The following is a 25208-nucleotide window of genomic DNA, read 5'->3' on the forward strand; positions in this document are numbered from 1 at the left end:
CGCCCGCATCCGGAACCGCGCCTGGTCCTTGTCCCCGTCCTTCAGGTGCACCCAAGGACGTCCGCTACCTCTCAGCAGGAGTGAGGGCTGCCGTCCTCCTCCTTCTCCTCCGGCCACCGGGACCCGATTGGGAACCCCGGAGTACCTCCGCAGCCCCCCACGCAGGCAGCCCACCGCTCACTGCCCTTCGTCCTCTCCTTCACAGCGGTCCGGGTTACCAAAGACGCTGCGAGCCGCGCACCGCCACCTGAGAGTCGGGCAGGTGATTGGCAGGAACCCGGCTTCCTAGCAACTAGCCCCGCCCCTGCGCTTGGCCCGGAGACTGGTACCCGACTCGAGCTCCTTTCGTCAGGCTTCACCGTAGGCGACCGAGAACTTGCCCTCACAGAGGTTGGAAAGTGCTACAAGGTGGCGTCCCAACTCAGAATAGGGGAACCAGGCTCGTTCGTCCGACAGGCACTGACATTCTGGAAAAACCAGAATAAGAATTTGTAGCGGCGCAGGCGCGGCTTGGCCACCTCAAGGCGACTGGCAAAGAAGGACCGCTTGCGACACGAGGAAGAAGGCCCATGTGCCGGCCGCTGTCTTCATAGGTTCCAGGGTTCCCCCGCTTGCTGTCCGGCTTTCCGGACCGTCTCTTCCCCCAGGGACCGGGACCAGCGCCCTCATGGCCGAGGTGAAGGTGAAAGTGCAGCCGCCCGACGCGGATCCGGTCGAAATCGAAAACAGGTAAATCAGTGAGTGAGAATTGTTTCCCGGCTCGGGAGGCCCCGCGAGGCGCTGGACCCCGTCTCCGGGATCCTCGCAAGTTAAGTGGACGCGCAGGGAGGGGATCGCGGGTGTTGGAACCCTCCTCCCATCCCCGGAAAACAGAACTCTTAATTTCGAAACGAGTCGGACAGTTTGCAAAATTGTGTAGCTGACCTTTCCCTGGTGCTGTTCGGGAAGCTCTACTGATGCGCTTCTTTCCCACATTAAGGTGATCCATGCTCAGAGTGAAGACTCGGCGTTTTCCCCATAGTACTTGTGGATACACGTTCTGATCCTGGATCGCCCTTGTCAATAAGGGAATTCCCGTGGCAGAACGTTTAGCCGAAGTTAGGGTGCAGTTTTCTGTTATGAAGCAACACAAGTCAGATGGTTTTAGTGCAGTATATAAGTGAAGATTTTAGGGCGCCCAAAGCCTCTGCCGATTTTATGTATTCTACCGTGCACTGCAATTTTTAGGTTACCACATAGTTTTAAAGGACCCCAACTTTTTAAAACTATTATGAATAACACATATGATGATCCTAGGGCAAGATGAAAATTCGGGTTTATTTTTGTTTCTTAGAGATAATTCTAAAAGCAGGTCCCAGTTGTGGTGAATTGTCATAACAGATTTTGACTTCCCACCAGAAGTGTTTGATTTACCTCCTGCTCACAGACTTATGGCTATCCAAGGCACTGTATCTTCCCTTTGTCATACTTGTACCGTCTGAGAAAACTGAAGCCTCAGCTTTAATATGTCTTTCTGTGTTTTCATTTGACTTTTGTTCTGATTTAAAGTTCATGTGAATAAGGAAAAGAAATGCTTCTCTTAAATACAATAAAAATGTAAACGTGTATTTCAAAAGCATCGTCCTCATTTTTAATATGCTTTGAATCAGAACCATTGTAGAAACCTAGATTATCTATCAGATGTGAAAAAAGGCACAATTCCAAACTGTTCTTCTTGTATTTTTTTCCCCTACCACCTCTTGAGATAGGTAGAAACATGAATATCATTAATGCCTTTGTTCCTAGGATTATAGAATTATGTCACCAGTTCCCTCATGGAATCACAGACCAAGTAATTCAGAATGAAATGCCGCATATAGAAGCCCAGCAGCGGGCAGTGGCCATCAATAGACTGTTGTCCATGGTAAGGTGAATCCAACTAGTTCATGTAATTACTTAAATGTTGTGATTGTCATTACTTCCTGTTATGTAGTCACGAAACCATTCTCAAAAGTGTGTTAGGTTGTGACTGATAAGACTCCAAACCAGGAAACAGCTCAGACTGCCTGAATTAAGGAAAGAAGAAGTAATATGCATTTTACAAGACAAATGAAATACTTGTATTTTAACTGTTATATTTAGTAACCTAATTGTCACTAAGCTACATAATGGCACACAGCTACCTATGGGCATAGTCTATTCACACCTTCTGTTTGCTTTTTACTGCTAGTAAAGGCAAATACATAGTAAAGGCTTTGGATCAAACACTTAAATAAGCTAGTATGAAGATTAAAAGACAAAAAATGGAAAAATCAACTATAGCTACAATAAACAGTTAAGGAATAAACATGTGATGATCAGGAAGAAATAGACAATCTGAACAGTCCAGTCACTAGTAGTAAAATGGAATTAGTAATCAAAAAACTCCCAGCAAACAGAAGTCCTGGACTGGATGGCTTCACAGGGGAGTTCTGGCAAACATATAAAGAAGAGCAAATACTAGTCCTTCTCAAACACTTCGAAAAAATTGAAGAGGGAAACACTCCCAAATTCGTTCTATGAGGCTCCCATTACTCTGATACCAAAACTAGACAAAGATGCTACCAAAAAAAGAAAATTAGAGGCCAGTGTCTCCGATGAATATACATGTAGAAATCCTCAACAAAATATTAGCAAACCAAATTCAACAGTATGCAAAAAGGATCATATACCATGACCAAATGGGATTTATTACAGGAAGGCAAAAATGGTTCAATATGCAGAAATCAATCAGTGTAATACACCACAGTAACAAAAGGAAGGATAAAATTCACATGATCTTCTCAATTGACACAGAAAAAGCATTTGGCAAAATTCAACATCCATTCATGATAAAAACTCTTAGCACAGTTGGTATAGAGGGAACATATTTCAACATAATAAAAGCCATTTATGACAGACCCATAGCTAACATCATATTCAGTGGTGAAAAGCTGAAAGCCTTTCCTCTAAAATCAGGAAGAAGGGAATTCCCTGGCAGTCCAGTGGTTAGGACTTGGTGCTTTCACTGCCAGAGCCCAGGCATACAAATGGGAAGGGAAGAAATAAAACTGTCCTTATTTGCAGATGACATGATACTATATATAGAAAACCCTAAAATCTCAATCAAAAAACTATTAGAACTAATAAATGAATTCAGTAAAGTTGCAGGGTCAAGATTAATACACAGAAATCTGTTGCTTTTCTATACACTAATAATGAACTATCAGAGGAAGCAAGAAAACAATCTTGTTTAAAAATCACACAAAAGGAATAAAATACCTAGGAATAAACTTAACCAAGGAGGTGAAAGACCTAACTTTGAAAATTATAAAACACTGATGAAGGAAATTGAAGGTGCTACAAAGAAATAGAAAGATATCCAATGTTCTTGGACTGGAGGAATTAATATTGTTAAAATGGGGACTTCCCTGGTGGTCCAGTGGTTAAGAATACACACTTCCACTTCAGGGGGCGTGGGTTCAGTTCCTGATTGGGGATCTAAGATCCTGCATGCTGCGTGGTGCAGCCATAAAATAAATAAATAAAAAGTAAAGACTATATTAATATTGTTTAAATGTCCATATTATCCAAAGCAACCTACAGATCTAATGTGATCCTTATCAAAATACCCAGGACATTTTTCACAGAACTAAAATAAATAATACGAAAATGTATGGGTAGCCACAAAAGAGCCCAAATAGCCAAAGCAATCTTGAGAGAAAAAGAACAAAGCTGGAGGTGTCATGCTTCCTGACTTCAGACTATACTACAAAGCCACAGTAATCAAAACGGTATAGTTCTGGCACAAAAAGAGATACATAGATCAATGGAACAGAATAGAGAGCCCAGAAATAAACCCATCCACTTACGGTCAATTAATTTAAGATGAAGGAATCAACAGTATACAATGGGGAAAAGAGTCTCTTCAACAAGTGGTGCTAGGAAAAATGGACAGCTACATGTAAAAAATGAAATTAGGACTTTTTCTCACACATATATAAAAATAAACTCAAAAAGGATTAAAGACTTAACTGTAAGACTGGAAACTGTAAAACTCCTGGAAGAAAACACAGGCAGAACACTGACATAAATTGTAGCAACATTTTTAGAGAAATGCAAATCAAAACAACAATGAGATATCACTCACACCTGTCAGAGTGACTATCATAAAAAAGACCACAAACAACAAATGTTGGTGAGGATGTGGAGAAAAGGGAATCCTTGTACACTGTTGGTGGGAATGTAAATTGGTGCCACCACTGTGGAAAACAGTATGGAGGTTCCTCAAAATACTAAAAATAGAGCTACCATATGATCCAGCAATTCTACTCCTGGGTATATATCCAAAGAAAATGAAAATACTAATTCAAAAAGATATATGCACCCAAATGTTCATAGCAGCATTATTTACAATAACCAAGATATGGAAGCAACCTAAGTGTCCATCAACAGATGAATGGATAAAGAAGATGTGGTACATATATACAATGGAATATTACTCAGCCATAAATAAGAACAAAATGATGCCCTTTGCAGCAACATGGTTGGACCTAAAGATTATCATACTAAGTGAAGTAAGTCAGACAGAGAAAGACAAATACACATATGATATCACTTATATGTGGGATCTAAAAAGTAAACAAAGGAATGAATATAACAAAACAGACTCACAGATATAGAAAACAAACTAGTGGTTACCAGTGGGGAGAGGGAGGGGCAAGATAAGGGTATGGGATTAAGAGGTACAACCTACTATGTATAAAATAAATTGGCTACAAGGATATATTGTACAGCACAGGGAATATAATCAATATTTTATAATAACTTTAAATGGAGTATAATCTATAAATATGAGATCACTATGTTGTACACCTGAAACTGATATAATATTGTAACTCAACTATACTTCAGTTCAAAAAAAAAGCAGTGCACCAGATTGCTGAACACCGTTCTAGCCAAAGGAAAAAACGAGTGTTGGTTTTTTCTGGTCAATTCACCATTGTGAAGGTCTTCAACTCCAGGATGGATAGAGCAAGGCATGCTGGGAAGTGTGGCAATTAAAAATGTTTTTGTTCTCAGACCCTCCCTTTTAGCCTTTTCTTTCTGTCTGAAAATTATGCTCAGCACCTCACTCTCTTTCACCACCTCTGCAACCCCACCTATTGCCAGTTCTGTCGGCTACAGGCTGTAGGCAGTGGTAGAGCTACTGAAGAATTTTAAGCAAGGGAGTAATTACTAATAAATCATGAGTGTTGCTGATTTTACCTCTTAAACAATTCTCAAATCTGTTCCACTGTTTCCATTCCTACTACCCCTGCATGTCTTCAGGCTCTTGGCTTTTACTTGGACTATTACAGTGCATCTTAACGGGCTTTCCTGGCTCCATGTGCCTCAGAGCAACCAGCCTGCTCTGTCTTAAATACAGATTTGACCAAGTCACTTTCCCACCAAAAACTCTTCTCTCAACTCTAGAGATTCAAGTCCACACTCCTGGGTTTACCACACTGAGCCCCTCCCTTCTGCACCCACCTCATCTCCCTCCACCCCTCCAACTCAAAAGTTAGTTTTCAGAAGGAACAGATGGTTTTTGGTTCCCTAGCAAATCACGCTGTTTCATGCCTCAGTTCCTTTGCTCATGCTGTCTTCCCTGCTTAGCAGGCCCTTTTTCCCTTTCCTCACAGACTGACTCCTCATTATTCTCAAGACTCATCTCTGCTATCGACTCCAGGGATCCTCACTGACCCCCCAGGCTGGGCCAAAGCTGCTTCTCTGAGAGGCCGTCCCACCCTTTACTTAGCTCTGTCTTAATGCCAACCCGATGGTATTGAAGTCAGCTGTGCAATTCTCTTTCAGAATCCATGTTTGTCCCCCCCAAACATATATCACAGTACAAGTGTTCAGTAAATGTTCATAGGCTGAGATGAACAACTGAGCCTCCAAATTGGGCTTTGTGGTTTGAGGGAGGGAGGGAAAGTATTGCTGTTTATCCATATATCAACCTAATTCCAAGTCATGGGTCTGCCCAGCCTTAACTCGTGGGAATGGGGCCTCTCTTAGCCGTGCTTCCCTGAACTGCTGGAAGCCCAGTGGTAACAGCCATCTGGGTTCTCCTAAGTTCAGACCCAAGGAAATGCAGAAGCGTGACACACGTGCTTTGTTTTACTTGTGACTTGTATAAAAACAGAACTACTACAGGCCTTTTATTCATTGGTTGACCTTTCTGCCTAATTTTCATGTAACACTACAGAAATCACACATGTCAGTAAATGTTACTATTAACATTGTAAATTTCATTTACTCATTGTATCATAGAATATTTTTGCATGAATAGCCTTTATTTGAACTGTTTTAGACAAATTACATTTTACTATATTTATATATATTTATTGAATTTATTTGAATTAAGTATGGATTTTTATTTATTATTCTAAAGCTGCTTGTTTAAAATTCTTTACACATTGATCATATAACCAAGCCAGGATCTAACATGTAGAAAATTGTTAGGTATTAATATTTGGGGAAATGGCGAGATAAAGAGTTAAGTTTTAAAAAGTACATCACATGTGACATGTAGGAAAAAACGTAAGTACTCAAGTGAAGAACTGGCAACTATGGGAGGTAGGCTATTTTAGTCCGTGTAAAATATTGAAGAATGCATTAATGTTTGTCATTGGATTTGATATATCTCCAAAATAATTCACTGTTATTTTCTTTTTTAAAAAAAACAACTTTAGGGTCAGCTGGATCTCTTAAGGAGCAATACAGGCCTTCTGTATAGAATAAAGGAGTCTCAGAATGCTGGGTAAGCACCTAATTTTTTATTTTAAGAAAATTTTAATATGATAAAAGTAATATATGTTTGGGGAAAAAAAGCCAGTACAGAATTGCATCATGTAAACCTGGCCCGTGTATCATCTCACCTCCCATATGCGTTCCATTTCCCAGAGATAGCTGCTGTTAATATTTTGGCATATATCCTTTCTTATAGGTATATATAAATACATATAGATGATTATATATTTATATACCATATATTTATATATAATCTCTCTCTCTTTTTTTTTCTTATTTTAACAAAAATGGGATCATGATATCCATACTGTTTTGCAACTTGTTTTTTTTCACTTACTATATCTTGGACATCTTTTCATTTGGTACATACAGCCCTGTCTCATTCTTTTTAAGGTAAGCCCTTCTTTTGGTAAATAAGTCAATGTGATGACCTTGTCTGCTCATTCGTTTCAGTAGTCTTGTAGATTATTAGATTATCCTGTACCTCTTTGCCTTTTTAATTCTCCTTTATTTCCCTGCAGTAAAATGAAAGGATCAGATAACCAGGAAAAACTAGTATATCAAATCATAGAGGATGCAGGAAATAAAGGTAAGCATGTAGAGGAACAGCAGAAACAACATTGTCTCTAGGACCAGATAGTGGGGACTGAGATCCTGGCTTCCCAGGATATAGATCAGTCAGTTCAGTATGCTGCCGTTTGTTAAAAGAAGAAAATATAACACACACACATATATATATAACAATATATAATGTACATACATTTGAAGGACACCCAGGAGTGACACTGTTGTTGCCTCAGGGAGATAGGAACGAGATGGCTGTGGGCAGGGATGGAAAGAGACTTCTGAATGTGGACCATATGAATATATTATCTATTCAAAATAAATAAATTAAAACTTAAGAGTTTTTTTTTTTAATCCTTACTTGCTAAATTTTGGAAGGTTTCGTTTCTTCCTCTTATCTGTAAATGGTGGATAATAACATCTCTGGTTTTTGCAAAAATCCGAGGGACGCCTAGTGCAGTGTGGCAGTGTCTGGTGTAGCTCCCTCAAGAGCTATTTAGTTCCTCTCCTGTTGCCCTTAAAGAACTTTATCGAAATTGCTGTTATTACAATTTAAGATCTGTTTGAGTCATTGATATTAGCTTTAACAATTACGATGTAATCTGAAGTCATATAATTTTTATATGTGTTGGGAAGTTAAATTAAAATTTTAAAAATAAATATGATGAAGTCATTCTCTATTTTAAAAAAATCTTCCTATCTTATTATGCCTTCACGTTGGGAAGAAAATACAGCAAAATGTTTTAACATAAATTCCTTTTATACATATAACACATATTTCCTTCTTTGAAAGAAAAATCATAGCTTTCTGCACAGGCTTTTAGTGACTATGGGAACTGTAATCTTTCTATTTTCCAAATATAGTGCTGTATAAATAATGGACATACATGCACACAGATGCTCTCATAAAGTGTTTTTTGCTCTCATCAAGGGTGGCAGCCAACCCAGACCCAAACTTAAGGTTGTTTTTCACATATACAATCTAAAGTGATATTTAAAGAAAAAAAGAGGTTGGGATGTAGGGGGGCATGGAAAAGGCAATATATGTTAATTCAGTGACATTCAAGATTTTTCTTCCATTACAAAAATGTCCTTTTCATATGTTTTTTAAAAGGTGCCACACTGGCATTCCAAGAAATTTCTGGTTAGAAAATAGAATATATAACTTATGTATTGTTTTGCATATTTTTGTTACTTTATCTGAGACTCTTACCTCTAATTCATTTTTCCTATAGCTATGCTCTAGGAATATATACATATTTTGCTAGATTTATAATGAGATATAAGCAATGGGAAAAGAAACACATATCCTATAGTGTTCAACTTATTTTACTTTACTTTCTTATAGGAATATGGAGCAGAGATATCCGATACAAAAGCAACTTGCCATTAACAGAAATTAACAAAATTCTAAAGAATCTGGAAAGTAAAAAGCTAATTAAAGCTGTTAAGTCTGTGGCAGTGAGTAACCATCTCTTTTCTTCCCCTGGATGTTCTCTGTACATATATTACTCCAAGTATATTTCAGGTTTTTATTCTTTAAGCTATGTCATGATTTAAAACAACTGGTCAAAAAAGATTTTTTAAATTTTAGCTCATATCGGATGGTTTGGAGATGCTGCTTTAGATATGTCACTGCCAGTTAACTCTTAGAGTCTTACCCACTCAAAAATCTAAAACTACTTACTCGCTTCAGTAAAGAATTTGGGGGATCACGAACATTTTTCCTGGATTTTGTGGTATGTAAGATAATTTATTTCAACCTGCTGTATGAGATTACCCATTCCACAAATACCCGTCGTGCATTTGCTGTGTGCTGGGCACTGTTCTGGGGGCTTGGAATACATCAGTGAGCAGGTCACAGAAAGTTCTCTGCCCTGGCCCTGGTGGAGCATCTGTTCCAGCACATGGGATTTCTCCTCCTCCTCTTGCCAGCCACCCCGTCACATCCTCCAGGGGCTCCAGGATCCAGAGCTGGCTCCAGGAGACACATTGCTGACTTCACTGATTGAGGCATCAGAGGAGCTGGGGTGCTCCTAGATTAAAGTGTGCTTGAACACAAAATTCAGCAAATAAAAATTTGATAGTCATCAGTGGTTTTATTTATCAATGGTATTTATGTCCTACCACTCCCTCATTTAGAATATTATTTCTCTTCCACATTTTTATTGGATAATTTCAAATATGTACAAAAGTATAGAAAATAACAAAATGAATCCCCATGTACCCATGCCTAGCTTCATTTTGCCAATCATGCTGTACATCTTTATTTTTAGTAGCAGCTTTATTGAGATTTAATTCAGTGGGTTTTAGTATATTCACAGAGTTCTGCAGTCACCACACTGTTCTAATTTTTTAAATTATATCTTTTTAATGTTGCTGTGTTTTGTTTTGTTTTGGGTTTTTTTGGCCATGCCGTGTGGCTTGTGGGATCTTAGTTCCCTGACCAGGGATTGAACCTGGGCCAAGACAGTGACAGCACCGAGTCCTAACCACTGGACTTCCAGGGAACTACCAATATGTGGTCTTTAGTGTCTGGCTTCTTTCACTTAGCATGATGTTTTCAGAGTTTCATACTAAAGTAGTATTAGATTGTAACCCAAAGTATAAAATAAATATTCATGAGAACATACTAATATAAATGTTTGAATAAATAAATCAATGGGCGAGAATAGAGAAGTCTTCATGCAGAAGAATTCCAAATAATTTGTGTAGACTCTTCATCCTCAAGGAAGTAGAGCGAACTCCCAGTCTTTAAGTGTGGACTGTGCGTGGTGGCTTTCTTCCACATATGGAAAGGTCAGGACAAAAAGGTAACTTTACAGTGGAGAAAACTGAGAAACACTACCTCAAACCAGGTGATGGATTTATAATGTCAAGGCTGATAAGTTATATTGATGACAATCAATCATCATTTAGTGATGATCAAGTACTCTTGATATGACATGATGAGAAGTGCACTTTACCTCTGTGGTCTTTTTTCCAGTCTACTCGGACAAATCCCAATTAAGGGACTTCCTACAGAATTTTTTGCCAGTAATTCTAAAAAATGGCAAATTCACCAATAACAAGGAAAGTCTGAGAAACTGTCACAACCAAAGTCTGCCTCATGTATAATAAATTTGTAATAATATGATATTCTGGATAGGATCCTGGACCATTAAAAGGACATTAGGGAAAAACGAAGGGAATCTGAATAAAGTGTAGACTTTATAATTAATATTGACCTATCAATATTGTTTCATTAGCTATAACAGATGTACTCTGGTAATGTCAGGTGTTAGTACTAGAGGAAGCTGAGCACAAGGTCCCATCTTCACAATAATTCTGTAAATCCCAAACTGCTCTGAAATATGAAGCTTTGGGGGTTTTTAAGTCTTAGTTTTGGAAGACTATTTTGTTACCTCTAACCATCTACTGTGCGTGTTTTTTCCTAGGCCTCAAAAAAGAAGGTGTACATGCTCTATAACCTGCAGCCAGACCGCTCTGTGACCGGTGGAGCCTGGTACAGTGACCAGGATTTTGAATCTGAATTTGTAGAGGTGCTTAACCAACAGTGTTTTAAATTCCTACAAACCAAGGTGAGGCATAATTGAGGAAACATCACTCCAAGTATAGTTTTTTTAAGTTTCTTCATAAGGAATGTTTAATCTTGTGTATCATATCTTACAGGAATTGAAAACATTGAAATTGGTCATCTTTACTAAACAAAATATGTCCTGTTGTTGTTCTCACTATGAATTGTATTCAGAAGGCACCAGAATTCTTCCTGAAATTTATGTTTCTACCCTTATAGGCAGAAACAGCACGAGAAAGCAAACAGAATCCAATGATACAAAGAAATAGTTCATTTGCTTCATCACATGAAGTGTGGAAGTATATCTGTGAATTGGGGATCAGTAAGGTTGGAACTCGGTTTCTAATTTTCATCTTATTTTTAAAAACTTATTCTTCATCATAGGGATATAGTTTACAATGTATTGCAAACACAGCTGACCCAGACCCTTTTTTCTGGTGATACCCATGTACATTCTGCAGAACCCACTTTGAGGAAGTACTGTCCTAAGGCAGTCAGGCAATGGCGGTCATTGCCGTCGGGCACTTTCTGAACTGTATGTACCTGAGCTTGGGCTACAGAGCAGCAGAGTGGAGGCCTGGCAGTGCATTTCACTACCAGATTCAAAAGTCTGTTCTGACAAGTTCTTGATTCTCTTGGGGACGTTTCCATATATGTGCCAGACATCCATCATCATAGCAGTTGTCGTTTATTGGTATTTTCCTACTTATGAGATGTTAGTGGCATTGTCAGCACATTCTCTGAAGATCTGTACAGACACACTGTGCTTGATACTTTTCATCATCAGAGAAGAAGCTGAAGTGGCTGCTTGGACAAATTTTCATTTCCTGGGCTCCAGATCTCTCTTTCATAAAAAAACAGGAATTTGGACTATTTGATGTCTAAAATACCTTTCTGCTCAAGCATTTTATAAACCTCCATCAAATTCTTGCCAAAGAATGTTACAAGATGTCTAGATTTTCCTTGGGAGGGTGAAGACATCAGCAAGTGTCAAGCTCAGTGCGAGCTCAGAGCCCTGCCCCTGGCATTTGAGGGTCTGTGCTCACTTCGGCCATTGTTCAGCCTCTTTATGCCTCCATTTACTCTCCAGCATAATCCTTCCCCATTTCACCAAGGAATTGTGGCCTTTTATGTTTTTTAACACCCTCCAAAATGATGTCTCCTTGTCCTTTTTGGGTCCTTTCTAACGTATCCCTTTTGTAGGTAGAGTTGTCCATGGAGGACATTGAGACCATCTTAAATACACTCATTTATGATGGGAAAGTGGAGATGACTATCATCGCTGCAAAAGAAGGCACCGTAGGCAGTGTGGACGGACACATGAAACTGTACAGGGCAGTCAATCCGATCATCCCGCCCACGGGATTGGTCCGGGCCCCCTGCGGACTCTGCCCGGTGAGTTACAATGGCTTCCCTTTACACTTAACTGCCACCGAGTGCAGATGCCACATAATGCATATCAAGCATACCCTAGTTTTCTCAAACTCAGGGTTGACCAAGAACTGTGGAAACCTCCATGTAACCTTGATGACAGAGCTTTAACGAACAAATCATCACCTTGTATTCTTTCTTAGAATAACCATGTTAAGGAAATTTGTTTTCTGCTCTTGGCCCCAAAATGGACATTTTTTTTCTTTTTGGCTGCACTGCACGGCATGTGAGATCTTAGTTCCCTGACCAGGGGTCGAACCTGCACCCCCTGCAGTGGAAGCGTGGAGTCTTGACCACTGGACTGCCAGGGAAGTCCCCAGATGGACGATTTTTGATGAGGGCTAATCATTTCACCTCAGTAGGGAGGGAAATGAGATTTGTTGAGAACCTACTATGGGCCAGACATGTTCTTGAAGATTTCTGTGGTCTCATTTAATCCTCCTTACGTCCCTTGGAGCTAGTGATGTTACTTCCCTTTAAGTGTGAGGGAACTCAGGCTGAGGGTGACCTAAGCATTCAGCTGAGACACAACAACCAGGACTCACACCCAGAGGTGATGTGCTTTCCCTCGAGGCCCGCCCCACACCCTTCATTCTTTTGTTCCCAGATAGTCTCTGAAAGCCACCTGTGTGCTGCAGGCACCGTGCCAGCCCTTGTGGCATTTATATTCTTGGGCTGTTAGTCCGTGTTTTATTGTCTACATGCCTAAGCTCTCTATGCCCTGGTTTCAACTCCTAGAAAAAAGGCTAACCTGTTGGGAATTCTATTTAGCACCCTTCACAAAAAGGAAGGTGGCTCAACATGAAACATTTGGTTAGTTAAGATTAAGTCATTCGTGTGTATATATCTCCCTTCCTGGACTCTTGTTACCTGCCTTCTGCCCAGTGGGTAGGTGGATATGGTCGGCTTAGTGCTACAGTGAAAGGTCTCTCACTCACTCTATGATCACAGAGCAGGTCCTGTTCCAGTATGTTCTTATTTACAGTCCTAACCTCTTTCACTTCGAAAGTTTTGTTTTTAATATTGCTTTAAATAAATGGTTGGATCTTGGATATTTTGTTAGAATTTTGTTGTAGTTGATATTTAAGACATTACTTATAATGTAATAATTTTAAAACTTCAGTTTGAATATAACCTTTTTTCTTTTTTAAAGGTTTTTGACGACTGCCATGAAGGTGGTGAGATTTCACCATCTAACTGTATTTACATGACAGAGTGGCTCGAATTTTAATAGAGAGCTATGAACTTTACTGACATTTTGCAAATGAAGTTACTTTGGGAACAAATAATTTGATTCCTGATGGCACATCAAATTCCCTTGAAAGCAAACCTCAAGATAAAAACTTGCTGCTACGAAAAAAATTTTTTTAATCTATGAAGACTAAATTTACATTGGTAGAGTAGGCAACAGGACATGAAACAGGTAAGGTTAGTAGTGAAATCCATTCTTCCATAAGTAAAATACTTTGAACTCCTGGAAGACCACCTTCTGAAGCTTTCAAGACTCTTGATGATTCACGGGAAAAGAAGCAAATATGTTCATATTCACCAAGTACTGTGATAACGGCTAGAGCTTTAAAATGCCTGTTTTAAAGTTACTTATTAAGGTCTTCATTGGGAAATTTTTATATATGACCCAGTGTCACCATTTCTGTTTTCTCAGCAGTTTCATTGAGAAGAAATGAAAAAGAAGGCAGGAATAGCAGGGGAGAACGCAGACTTGGGGCATGAGGGGGGGACACAGTGGAACATCCCTTTTCTACACACTGTTGATGCCTTTTTATGTCCGCAATATTCTTTCAGAGGATTATGCCTCTGTACTTACCTCAAACCCAAATGACGCTGTTGTCAAGGATATCTTTTTAGTGTATAAATATTAATTACTCTCATCTTAAATGGAATATTTTCACTGGTTCTTCTTTGTTAAAGTCTTACAAGTTTCACTCTGTGGCTCAATTGTATTATTTGCTAGAATTTTCCCCTGGATTCTTATTTAACTAAAATTAAAACTAAAAAGAATCCATTGCCCTCCATTCACTTTATTGGGCGGGGTGGGGGCGATTATCATTCTTCTTTCCTTATCCTGTTTTAGATTTTTTTCCATATTCTGTTCTAAAATTCATGGTGTAATAGGTCTAAACTAAGCAGGAAGCCATTTTAATTGTCCTCAGTTCTAATAGCACTTTCAGTCCCAATCTTCAGCTCAACAGAAAACAATAGGTTACTTGATGTATTGTTACACAGAAGTTAGCTATAGGTCTTTTTAGGATCTCAACTGTCATATTTTCACTTCGTAGCGCCACTTAAAAGTTTCTGTGTCCAGGCCAAAAGCGGGGGACCGAGGGAAAGGGAAGCTCTGCTGGGGCCTGAGTTCAAACACCAGGTTTGGAGAACCAACACAAGGGTTATTTTGAGATAAACAGTAAAATAAAATTCAGCTCAGTATCCAGTTTTTAAGAACCAGATAAATTCTGTGGCCAGCTGTACAGAATTAGCCTTTGATGACACTGGTGCTTTGAAACAAAGATCATTTCAAGTACTAGATGTGTAAGATCCAGAAGAATCTGGGAGCCTGAAACTACAGAGGGTTTCCGATCCACTCTCAGAGAGAGCTGGAATGCTAAGAACAATATCTGCCCTTCCTGGGACCTAGCCTGTCACAGGGGCGCTCGTCTTATTTAATGACAAAACTGAGCTTGGAGGAGACTTAGAAGTGGAACGAAGGAAGCAGTTTGTGTTTTAAATACACTTTGTACTGTATCTTGACAGCCAGAGATTTTTTTAAGTTTACAATCAGTAGCTAAAACAAAAGTATTCCTTGCCTACCAGAATAAAGAGCTCCTATAAACTTGTTTCCCTTAGCATGGTTTTCATTCTGAATATTAACTAAAGAAGGATAGAGACAATCTTTTTTTTAAAATTCATTTATTTTTTAAATTAAAAAAATTTTTTTTTTTTAGCGTTGGGTCTTCGTTGCTGTGCGCCGGCTTTCTCTAGTTGCAGCGAGTGGGGGCTACTCTTCGTTGTGGTGCGCGGGCTTCTCATTGTGGTGGCTTCTCTTTGTTGCGGCTTCTCTTTGTTGCGGAGCATGGGCTCTAGGCGCGTGGGCTTCAGTAGTTGTGGCACGCGGGCTCTAGAGCGCAGGCTCAGTAGTTGTGGCACACGTGCTCAGTAGTTGTGGCTTGCAGGCTCTAGAGCGCAGGCTCAGTAGCTGTGGCGCACGGGCTTAGTTGCTCTGCCGCATGTGGGATCTTCCCAGACCAGGGCTCGAACCCGTGTCCCCTGCATTGGCAGGCAGATTCTTAACCACTGAGCCACTAGGGAAGCCCCGAGACAATAATTTTAAAATACAGCACCTCTGTTGATCATTAAATGGATATCTACCCTACAGGAGTAAACTTTGACCAAAACAAATTGTGGTGCTCTAGACTCACGACAACACCAAAAAATCAAATTGTAAGTGAAGTTCTAACCTTACACTTGATTTCCATTTAGTGTAAGGTATTTTGCTCACCTGAAAAGATATTCCCTAGAGTCTATCAAGGCCCGTCTCTGCTTTATAAAGATCTGTAGAGAGTCAAACAGAGAATCATGAAAGGCCATGATTTGACGGTTTAAATGAATAGTCCATGTGGAGTTCTTCCCTGAAACTCCTCTGATCTTAGTTTGGTGATGAGTAAGTTTTATAGGATCATAATTTTTATGGTGATCAACTAATAGGCAAACTAGTCAAACAAAAGTAACTTCAAGTTGAGTCACTTCTACGTTGGTGGTGGGTGAGGGAAGCACGTAACACGCGCTGTAGTGCAGTGCTGTCCAATAGAACCTTCTATCAGGATGGAAATGCTCTATATCTGTGTCCAGTAAGGGAGGCACTAGTCAGCCGTGGCTGGTGAGCACCTGAACCGTGGCTTCTGTGAATGAAGAACTGAACGTTTTCTTTGCTGGCGCCCTGTGGTTACTGGTTACCATACTATCAGCCCAACTCAACCATCGTATTCAAGTTACTATTTTTTTTTTTTTTTTTGCAGTACGCGGGGCTCTCACCGTCGCGGCCTCTCCCATTGCGGAGCACAGGCTCCGGACGCACAGGCTCAGCGGCCATGGCTCACGGGCCCAGCCGCTCCGCGGCATGTGGGATCCTCCTGGACTGAGGCACAAACCCATGTCCCCTGCATCGGCAGGCGGACTCTCAACCACTGCGCCACCAGTGAAGCCCCCCTCAAGTTATTTTTATAGGAATAAAGAATATCAAATTATTTCTCAATTGTATATATTTGGTTTTTTCTACAGAGGAAGAGGACAATAAAGTATTATGAACTGTTATTTGTATAAGTTTGTAAATTTTTTTGAGAAAGGACTTCAGAAAACAAGGCAGAGAATATGTAGAACAATGACTACTTCCAAATAATTGAAATAGAATCAAGCTTTGATTATAGGCTTGGTCAAATCAATGCTAAACAGCTTCTCTAAGAAAAGTATTCAATGGATTTATTTACTTTGTTTTTCACTAACTTGCCAAATAAACTTTTTAATCTTTATTTTTAATTATAAAAGACAGTGCACAAACTCAAATAATCCCAAGGTGTATAATGTAAAAAGGAGATGTCCACCACACCATAACTACCAAAATTCCCATCCCCTAAGATAACTGCTGCTAAAAATTTAGAGAATCTCTCCTGACATTTTTTGAGCACACTTAGAAATCAAAAGCCTTTTCAGGTTCAAATGATGGCTTTGAATTTTCGTTAGGTATCAACAGTGTGGGAATTCACATTATTGCAGCAAATATCAGGTGTGAATTTACTGGAAATTGTTTTGAGATGTTACTTGGGGATAATAATAACCAAAAAAACGTTGGAAAATGAAAAAGCGTTATTTTTGAGGGAGTATGATTAGAAGAAAAATCATGGAATGATGCTGAAAGAGATATAAAGGACCATGGAAATTAAAAGGTAGAACACTTTACAGAACAAAATCTGAGATATGGAAAGATCATTTTTAAAAATATTTAAGACTTTGTAACAAAATCCAAACTGTTCCCATGACTTCATCCTTTGACATCATGTCTATTTCTCAGGCTTTTCTCAAGCTCTAAAGCACTGGCTAAGTGAATACGTACAGCAAGAGGTCACACATGGATGGCTTGGCCTTTGTGTCTTGCTGTGTTTGCAAATTTTTTATTTACGCTGTAGTTGCCAACTAACCACCCATATGTCTGTGGACTGAACGTAATTCATGTACATGTGGATTACATATACATACACTTATGGTCCCTAAATACAAAAGTGTATTAATTTCTTTCCTTGAAAATCAGAAAACTGGCAATGCCTTGCCAAATTCCCACATGGCAACAATCCAGACAGGGCCCAGCAGTAGTTCTCCCTGTCGCCCTAATCCTTGCCAGTCTGGTCTTAGACCGATCCCTGCCTGACCCTGCAGACCCTTGCCTCAACCTCCTTGTCTGTCACTCTCTCAACATGTTAAGGACATGTTATGATGCAACTCCTACAGCATAACATGAAACCTGTTTAGTTTTAATCTGGACTAGGGATCAGGAAACCTGGGTTTCATTTGTGTCTTATTCACTTTGTATAGGTAAGGGCAGTTAAGCTGTCCCATGTCCCTTATCAAACGGGAAAAATACTGTTTTTGGTCAGAGCAATTTGAGGAGATGTAGGTTCTATGGAAAATGAAAATACTGTTTGTAAGTTAGTTTGAACATTGAAACGTGTGTGTGTTTTGGACCTTAATTTGATCTGGTTTGCAGGCCCGCTATTCATCTGATAATGGATGATTGTCATCTGTTCATAACCTGATCGTTGCCCGACTCCCATGTCCTTACGCACAACAGCAGGAAGGACCCTGGCTATCCTGGCACTTTCAGCATGGACTTGACCACACTAACCAATTCATGAAACTCTGTGTTCTGGAAATGGCCACGGTCAGTGAATCTGTACAATTTGGCTTCCAACCTGTTGGCCACTTCTTGTTGTTCCTTCCAAGGAAGGAAAGGATCGTCGGTGGAGCCAAACTGCACAATGTGAGGGCAGTTGGCTTTGATCTTCTCCCACTGCCAGGGGCGGCTGAAGTATCCTATGAGAAGAACACACAACCTCTCAGTGTCATGGATACTTTCCATTCTCACCACTCTAGTGAGGACCATGGCAGGGACTCAGAGAATCAGAGCCCAAGTGTTGAGTTAGAAGCCCTTCTTCAGTTTTCAGATCCGTAGGGCTTGATACCATAGCTACTGGTGAAGGGGGAGGCTAGGGCTCAGGGGTTCAGTTCTAGACTACGGGTTAGATAGTGGCTCACTGCCCTCTCTAAGTGCCTAACTTATACCTAAAGATGGGTGGTAAATATTCCTCATGTGCTGTTAGATTTTGTGTTAACCTGTTGGAAGACAGTGCTGTTTTACTACCTGAGCGTGCAGCCCCGTGGCTACAGGAAGGGCTCTTCCGGTTTCTGCCTTCAGACTTACCGCTTGCCCGTTCGTTGTCATCCCCCAGGTCAGACGTGTACGCAGACACTAACACGATAGCACACACCCGGTGGGTCTCTGCATACCTGGAGCGAGAGGAATGGTGTAGCTGATGTTTAATGTTAAATCTGGTCCCAGAAATTCAGTAAGCCATCCAAAACTCATTTGATTTAGCTTACAGAAAGCACATGCTATAGGCTGCTGAGGTTAGTAGGAAAAAGAGCAAGGAAAATGCAGAAATATGAGCCCGGTGGTTAATCACCTCACCTGGGCTACCTGAGTTTCTACTCTGTTTTCAAGGTAGTGCAAACCTCTTCCATAATTCTTTCTGAATAAACATAAAAAGTGTAATCATTCCCTTTGATGTGTGCATTCGTCGGCATTACTTGGTTGGTTAACATGTGGATTCCCAGGCTCAGCCCAGAGCATCTGATTCAGAGGATTGTGAGTGAGGCAAAGGAATCTGCATTCTAAGGCGTGACACCTCCCCAGCCCAGGTGACAGATGCAAGTGGTCTGTGACTGTACCGTCCCAGAACTGTGCCTCTCTCACACACGCTTGTTTGCGTTGTCTTACCTCTGTCCCCCAGGGGCATCCCTCAAGGGCAGGTCTGAGCCTTCTCGATTTTTGTGACCCTGTTCCCTAGAACAGTGCCCGGCAAACAGACACTCAGCTAACTGTAGACAGTTCCCTCACTGAGCAAAGGCCAGGGCTAAGGAAGGACCTAGAAAGGTAAGAGCTCTAGGAGGCCTTGGTGCCAGGCAAGGTTTAGGGTTGGTATTTTGTTCTCGTGCCTAAACTTTTTCCCCAATCTTTTGCTTTGAAAAATGTCAAACTTACCGAAAAGTGAGAACAAGCACCCAGATTCGTTAATTTTGCTACAGTTCACCCCTAAATACTTTAGCACGTATCCCCTAAGAACACGGCTGTGCTCTTATGTAACGACAGTATCATTCTTACACCTAATAAATTTAGCACCAAGACAGTAACATTACCTGTATTCATTTTTCCCTAGTTGTACCAAACTGTTCTTTAAAACATCTTTTCAATCCTAGATCTGGTCAAAGATCACGCGTTTGGTTTCATGACTCTTCAATCACTTTTAAATTTGTTTTAAATGAGATTGACGACTTTTAAGAATTTTAGGCCCATTTTCTTGTACGTTATCCCCTAAACTGAACTTGTTTCCTCATGATTAGGCTGAGGTGAAACACTTGGCAAGACCATTACGTAGGCAATGTTGTGTCCTTCCCACTCCTCCACAACGATGGGCACACGATGCCAGTTTGTCCCATTACTGCTGAGACTGTCAGATTCCCTAGGGTGATACCCCTCAGATCCCTCCACTGTAAAGACACAATTCCCCCTTGTGATTAATAAGTAACTGTGGGGTAGTCCTCTGTATCCTGTTCCCCTATGATCTTAGGCCCCATGGCTTTAGCATCTGGTTTTCTCCTTGCCTACCTTAACTTTAGAAGTTAATTTTTAGAAGGTTCCTGACAATCCTACAATAAATTTCAGGAGTCTTTAAAAGAAGCCACATCGTTATTAGCCAGCGGCCTGAGAAAAATTTAGTTGGCCTTGGGTTAGCACAGATTTCAGCATAAAGGGCTTTCTTCATTTTCCGGACAACCCCTGGCAGCTTATAAACACTATGTACCACAATTCTGTAGGTCCACATAGGAAAGCATTATTCTTGTAGCTTCCACAGGTGTGGCTGAAAGGTTATGGAACTTGGCAAGATTTCTCTGACAATCGATTCACGTGACATCCTGAGGGGCTGCTGGGGACAAGAAGCCACACAAAAACCATAATCCTGGGACTTCCCTGGTGGCACAGTGGTTAAGAATCCGCTTGCCAATGCAGGGGACACAGGTTCGAGCCCTGGTCCGGGAAGATCCCACATGCCCCAGAGCAACTAAGCCTGTGTGCCACAACTACTGAGCCCAAGTGCCACAACTACTGAAGACCACACACCACAACTACTGAAGCCCGCGCGCCCAGAGCCCGTGCTCTGCAACAAGAGAAGCCACTGCAATGAGAAGCCCGCGCACCGCTATGAAGACCCAACGCAGCAAAAAATTAATTAATTAATTAAAACCAAAAAACCCCCATAATCCTTTGTCATCTAGCCTCGCAAATACAGAGGAAACCCAACCCTAACAGGCTATTCAGCCAGCTCCATCCTTACATTCCAGGCCTTATAAGCCTGCAGGGTGACGTTCTAATGGGGAGCAGCAGGGAGGCACCCATGAACCCTGGGGGCGGGGGCTGGGGCTGGCGGGGGGGGAGGGGAGTGGAGGGCAGTGCGGGTAGCAGCCTCCACCCTCCAATGGGGAGTTATCAGCACCTACCATATGCCAGACACTCTGCCAGGCACCGGGGTTTCGTGTCAGAATGAACAAAGCCCCACCCTCATGGAGCTTACATTTGACTGGCAGGAGACAAGGAATGAATAGGATGTCAGGTGGTGAAAAGTGCTACAGATAATAAGGGGGGTCATAAGATATAAAGGGGGTAGGATTCGGTGGGGTGAGGCTGCTGTTTCACGTGGAGTGATTACATAAGGCCTCACCGAAAGGGGACGTGGAGCAGAGACCTAGAGAGGAGAAGGCCATGCAGGTGTCTGGGGACAGAGAGTCCAAGTAGAACAGCGGCAAGCACAGGCCTAAGAAAGGCACAAGCTCGGCGTGTTCAAGGAACTGCACTGAGGTCTGTAAACCAGGCTGGGGGCAGCGAAGGGGAGACGGCAGAGACGACATGGGGGGCGGGGGGCTTGAAGGCTGAGAAGTTCTTCTGAGGGTGACGGGAGCTGCTGGGGTTCGGAGGCACTTGTGTTTTAAAAGGGTCACTGTATCCCAGTAAGAGCAAAGTATCTTTTTAATCCACTAATCAAACCAGGAAGGAATTAGGACAGATCATTTTACTACTCACTGTCTCCTCTGCAGTGTAAACTTAAGATGTGCACGAAGTATTTCCCAAGCAAGCTTGACTGGAGCCCACAGGGGTAGGGGGGATGGTGACAATTCAATAAGGACCACACCTCATGGCTGCAATGGCCCCAGAACTGTGGCCTATGATGATGGTCTCCTCGTCACAGTGCAGCTCCGTCTCCATGAAGGGCAGCCAGATGCTCTCTCGAGCTGTGACTAAGGTTCAGGGGAAAGAAAGAGTCCGTCACTCAACAGGGACAGTCTCAGTCCAGCGCTGCCCACCTTTCTAACAGAGGACCATTCAGCAAACCGCAGGACCGCAATGGGGGATGGGGCTGTTTTAATAGGGCCAAAGTTTTTTTTGTTTGTTTTTTTTTGTTTGTTTGTTTTTGTGGTAAGCGGGCCTCTCACTGTTGTGGCCTGTCCCGTTGCGGAGCACAGGCTCCAGACGCGTAGGCTCAGCGGCCATGGCTCACGGGCCCAGCCGCTCCGCGGCATGTGGGATCCTCCCGGACCGGGGCACGAACCCCATGTCCCCTGCATCGGCAGGCGGACTCTCAACCACTGCGCCACCAGGGAAGCCCAGGGCCAAAGTTTTATGTGTTGCTGTCTGAAAGACTCAAATCTGTAGTTTTGGTAAATAGTTTTGTTTTTATTTTTTAGCATTTTCTTGAAAGGAAATACTAAGAAAATAAAATATAACTCTGAAGTTTAATGTAAACTTTCCAACTTAAAAACAAAAATCCTCTTGACAATATTGTTTCTCAAGTTGATGTCCACATATTTTCTTTCTTCCCAAAAAGGAAATTCCTGAGACAACTCATAGGCACTCAGAACAGGAGGGGCCACGTTACATTTTCTAATATTAGGATCTCATAGAGATGCTGTAAGTTTTGTCATACCTCTGCCTCAAATGAAACACCCATAAATTTTGCCTGAAAAGATTTGACTTATAGAAGGGAAAATCCGTTGCTTACAAAGTTGAAAATTAAATTCTTCCGAGCCCAGGTGCTCTTCTTGATCCTTACCATAATTTTCTATCATGTTTTTTGGTTTGCATCCTCCTCCCCCAAATACTTGCCATCATGCACTCTGAGGTATGTATTCCCTTAGGCTTCTCTGCTAGGATATTCCTCTTCTCTACCGGAAAATGACAAGATCAAAACCCAACAAGAGGAGGCTTTTTAAAGACACATTTAAAAAACTTACTTGGGTCAGGCATGTTTTTAGCCAAACACTGGAAACCAGGTATCTACGATATGAGAGGGAGAAAAAAAGTATAATAAAGAGCTTAATTACAACTAATACTTTGCTAATAAGAAATGAGACACCTGATATGAGCTTTAACAATTCAATAAGTAGTTGTTTATATCATGAAATGAAGTGGGGTAAGTGCTACAGGATTACATATGAATATACAATCCCTCCTCATAAACTCCATCTGTCTGTAGTTCTCTATCTAGCCAGCTCCGCAGATCTCTTCATATGTGCAACTGCACATGTACATTTATCACCGCTGGCATATACATATAGAGAGGGCATAGCAGATTCTAGACAAACTGACCTGGAGCCAATCAGACTATGCTCCAGGGAGTAGGTTAAATGTGGTACAGAAAGTTGGAGATCCAATCCTCTTGGACAGCTGCAGCCCTGACCTTTTGGTTTGTAGCTCTAGCCATGGCTCTCAGCCACAAGCCTGGAATTTTATTCTAGAGACCCAGTCTAGAGCTCTAGAGGTTGGCAACTCAGGAAACAGTCTTATTGCCTAGTTATGGAAGAACGTTTAAAAAAAAAATCAAGATGCACAAGACAGCCCGCAGTTAGATGCCATTTTTATAAAGCTCACAAAGAGGCCAAATTTAACAATATATTGCTTAAAGGATACATACATAGGTTGAACAGTACATTAATTAATTTTTTAAATTAAGTTTTAAAAGCGAAACAAACTTTTAAAATGTCATACGGCAGGGAAACGGGATGGAGGGACTTACAGGTGGCTCTGAAGGTATTGATAATGTTCCTAGATTTCAGTTTGGTGAGGGACCCTCAAGTATTGGTTACATTATACTTCATAATGTATGTACGTGTTACATACATCCTTTGTAAATATCAATATTACATATTAAAATGTTTAAAAATGCGAGACAGGTGCTTCCCTGGTGGCGCAGTGGTTGAGAGTCCGCCTGCCGATGCAGGGGACACAGGTTCGTGCCCCGGTCCGGGAAGATCCCACACGCCGCGGAGCGGCTGGGCCCGTGAGCCATGGCCGCTGAGCCTGCGCGTCCGGGGCCTGTGCTCCGCAGCGGGAGGGGCCACAACAGTGAGAGGCCCGCGTACCGCAAAAAAAAAAAAAAAAAAATCCGAGACAGAGAGCAGAGAAGATTGGTGTAGAATTATCTGGGAGTCCCATATCTGAACCCGCAGCAGATACGGGGAGCGGGCTCGGTCTCCAGTTTCTAGAGGTGGAGCTTGTACTCTGAGCCCTGAGAGGAGCCCTCCTGGCTGTTTCACCAGCCGAACTGCCTCCACTACTTGTAGAGTCTAAGACGGGGTTCCCAGCAGGGCTTGAAATGCCCACTGTCGCGAGACCCCTCCACAAGACCACCAGAGTCGAGAGTCAAAGCCAAACGGCAAGGGTCATTTATTGCAGGTTCGAACCTGGACCTCTGCGCACTCGTTGCCGGTGGCGCTAAGAGGTCCCGATGGAGTTTAGTTCAGCTCTTTCATAGACAGGTACAATCAAGTTTGGGACTTTCCAGGGGTGGGGAGTACTGATTGGTTAACCTTTAAACAAAGACACTAGTCGCCGTCTGATTGGTTGGATGATTACAAGGGGGGGTCAGCAAGCGTAGTTACAGAAGCGAGAGCGGCTGGTTAAGTTCCGGTTTCCTGAGGTTTCGTTTCTCAATTGGAAATACTTAAGACGGGGCCACGGTTACAAAAAGAAATAGTGCAAACAGGAAAACTGATGGAACCCTAACAGCGCTGCGGCCTCCACCAGCCCAACGGCAGGGCGGCGGGAGGCTGTGCGCCCAACTCCAGGCGGCGCTCCCAAATGTGGCAACCCAGCGCCGCGCCCTGGAAGGGCCCTTTCTCGGCCCTTCTCCTCAGAAAAGAAACTCCAGGAAAAGCACAGACTGAATGCAGGGCGTCAATTCAGTCTTATTCCCACCAAAGTAGAACGCAGTCCCCTCATTCCCCCCTTTCTCATGAACCAGAGGAGCCAATCTTGGGTCCTTAAGGCTCAGTTTCTTCAATTTCTAAGGCCTCGTTGGGCTGATATTGTGTTAATACCATTAGCTGAACTGCATTTATTTTTTCTCGGACAAAATCTATGACTCTACTGAGTATACAGGGGCCTATAGTGAAGAGGAGAAGGAGGCATAGCAGAGGGCCCAGGATGGGGAGGAGGAAGGGAAGCATTCCA

The 25208-nt window shown here is 41.8% G+C and overlaps 3 protein-coding genes across 23 annotated transcripts in view; 1 reads left to right on the top strand and 2 right to left on the bottom strand.

Moving 5' to 3' along the window:
- Nucleotides 1–433, bottom strand: part of DZANK1 (double zinc ribbon and ankyrin repeat domains 1) — a 74648-nt gene extending 74215 nt beyond the window's left edge. For 4 of the 12 annotated variants that reach the window (XM_030872435.3, XM_030872434.2, XM_030872432.2 and 1 more), the window contains exon 1: nt 1–428. The gene's annotated coding sequence lies outside the window, so the exon portion shown is untranslated. The other 8 variants (XM_030872437.3, XM_030872436.2, XR_009559153.2 and 5 more) reach the window with 7 other exon arrangements.
- Nucleotides 365–16696, top strand: POLR3F (RNA polymerase III subunit F). Of its 3 annotated transcripts, XR_009559155.2 has the most exons (11): nt 365–729; nt 1786–1903; nt 6735–6802; nt 7165–7185; nt 7314–7381; nt 8705–8817; nt 10794–10937; nt 11153–11260; nt 12137–12328; nt 13518–13787; nt 16396–16696. XR_009559155.2 is itself a non-coding variant. In XM_060285520.2 (10 exons), the coding sequence occupies exons 1-10, from the start codon at nt 668–670 to the stop codon at nt 13593–13595; spliced, it is 972 nt and encodes a 323-aa protein (XP_060141503.1). In that variant the 5' UTR covers nt 365–667; the 3' UTR covers nt 13596–15217. The 3 variants fall into 3 exon arrangements, 2 of the variants coding, with proteins under 2 accessions (XP_060141503.1, XP_030728302.1); XM_060285520.2 differs by lacking the exon at nt 16396–16696 and having other exon boundaries at nt 13518–15217; XM_030872442.3 differs by lacking the exons at nt 7165–7185; nt 16396–16696 and having other exon boundaries at nt 369–729; nt 13518–15217.
- RBBP9 (RB binding protein 9, serine hydrolase) overlaps nt 14901–25208 on the bottom strand; it is a 21992-nt gene continuing 11684 nt past the window's right edge. For 2 of the 8 annotated variants that reach the window (XM_060285524.2, XM_030872449.3), the window contains exons 2-5: nt 22991–23033; nt 21892–21997; nt 18849–18934; nt 14901–18460 (exon numbers count right to left, since the gene is read on the bottom strand). In XM_060285524.2, the coding sequence (XP_060141507.1) occupies nt 18234–18460; nt 18849–18934; nt 21892–21997; nt 22991–23033 (462 nt within the window). In that variant the 3' untranslated portion in view covers nt 14901–18233. Of the gene's footprint in view, nt 18461–18848; nt 18935–21782; nt 21998–22990; nt 23034–25208 lie in introns of those variants that run through there. The other 6 variants (XM_030872451.3, XR_009559159.1, XR_009559157.1 and 3 more) reach the window with 6 other exon arrangements.

The sequence above is a fragment of the Globicephala melas genome, chromosome 15 (assembly GCF_963455315.2).
Source record: "Globicephala melas chromosome 15, mGloMel1.2, whole genome shotgun sequence".
Lineage (NCBI taxonomy): Eukaryota > Metazoa > Chordata > Mammalia > Artiodactyla > Delphinidae > Globicephala > Globicephala melas.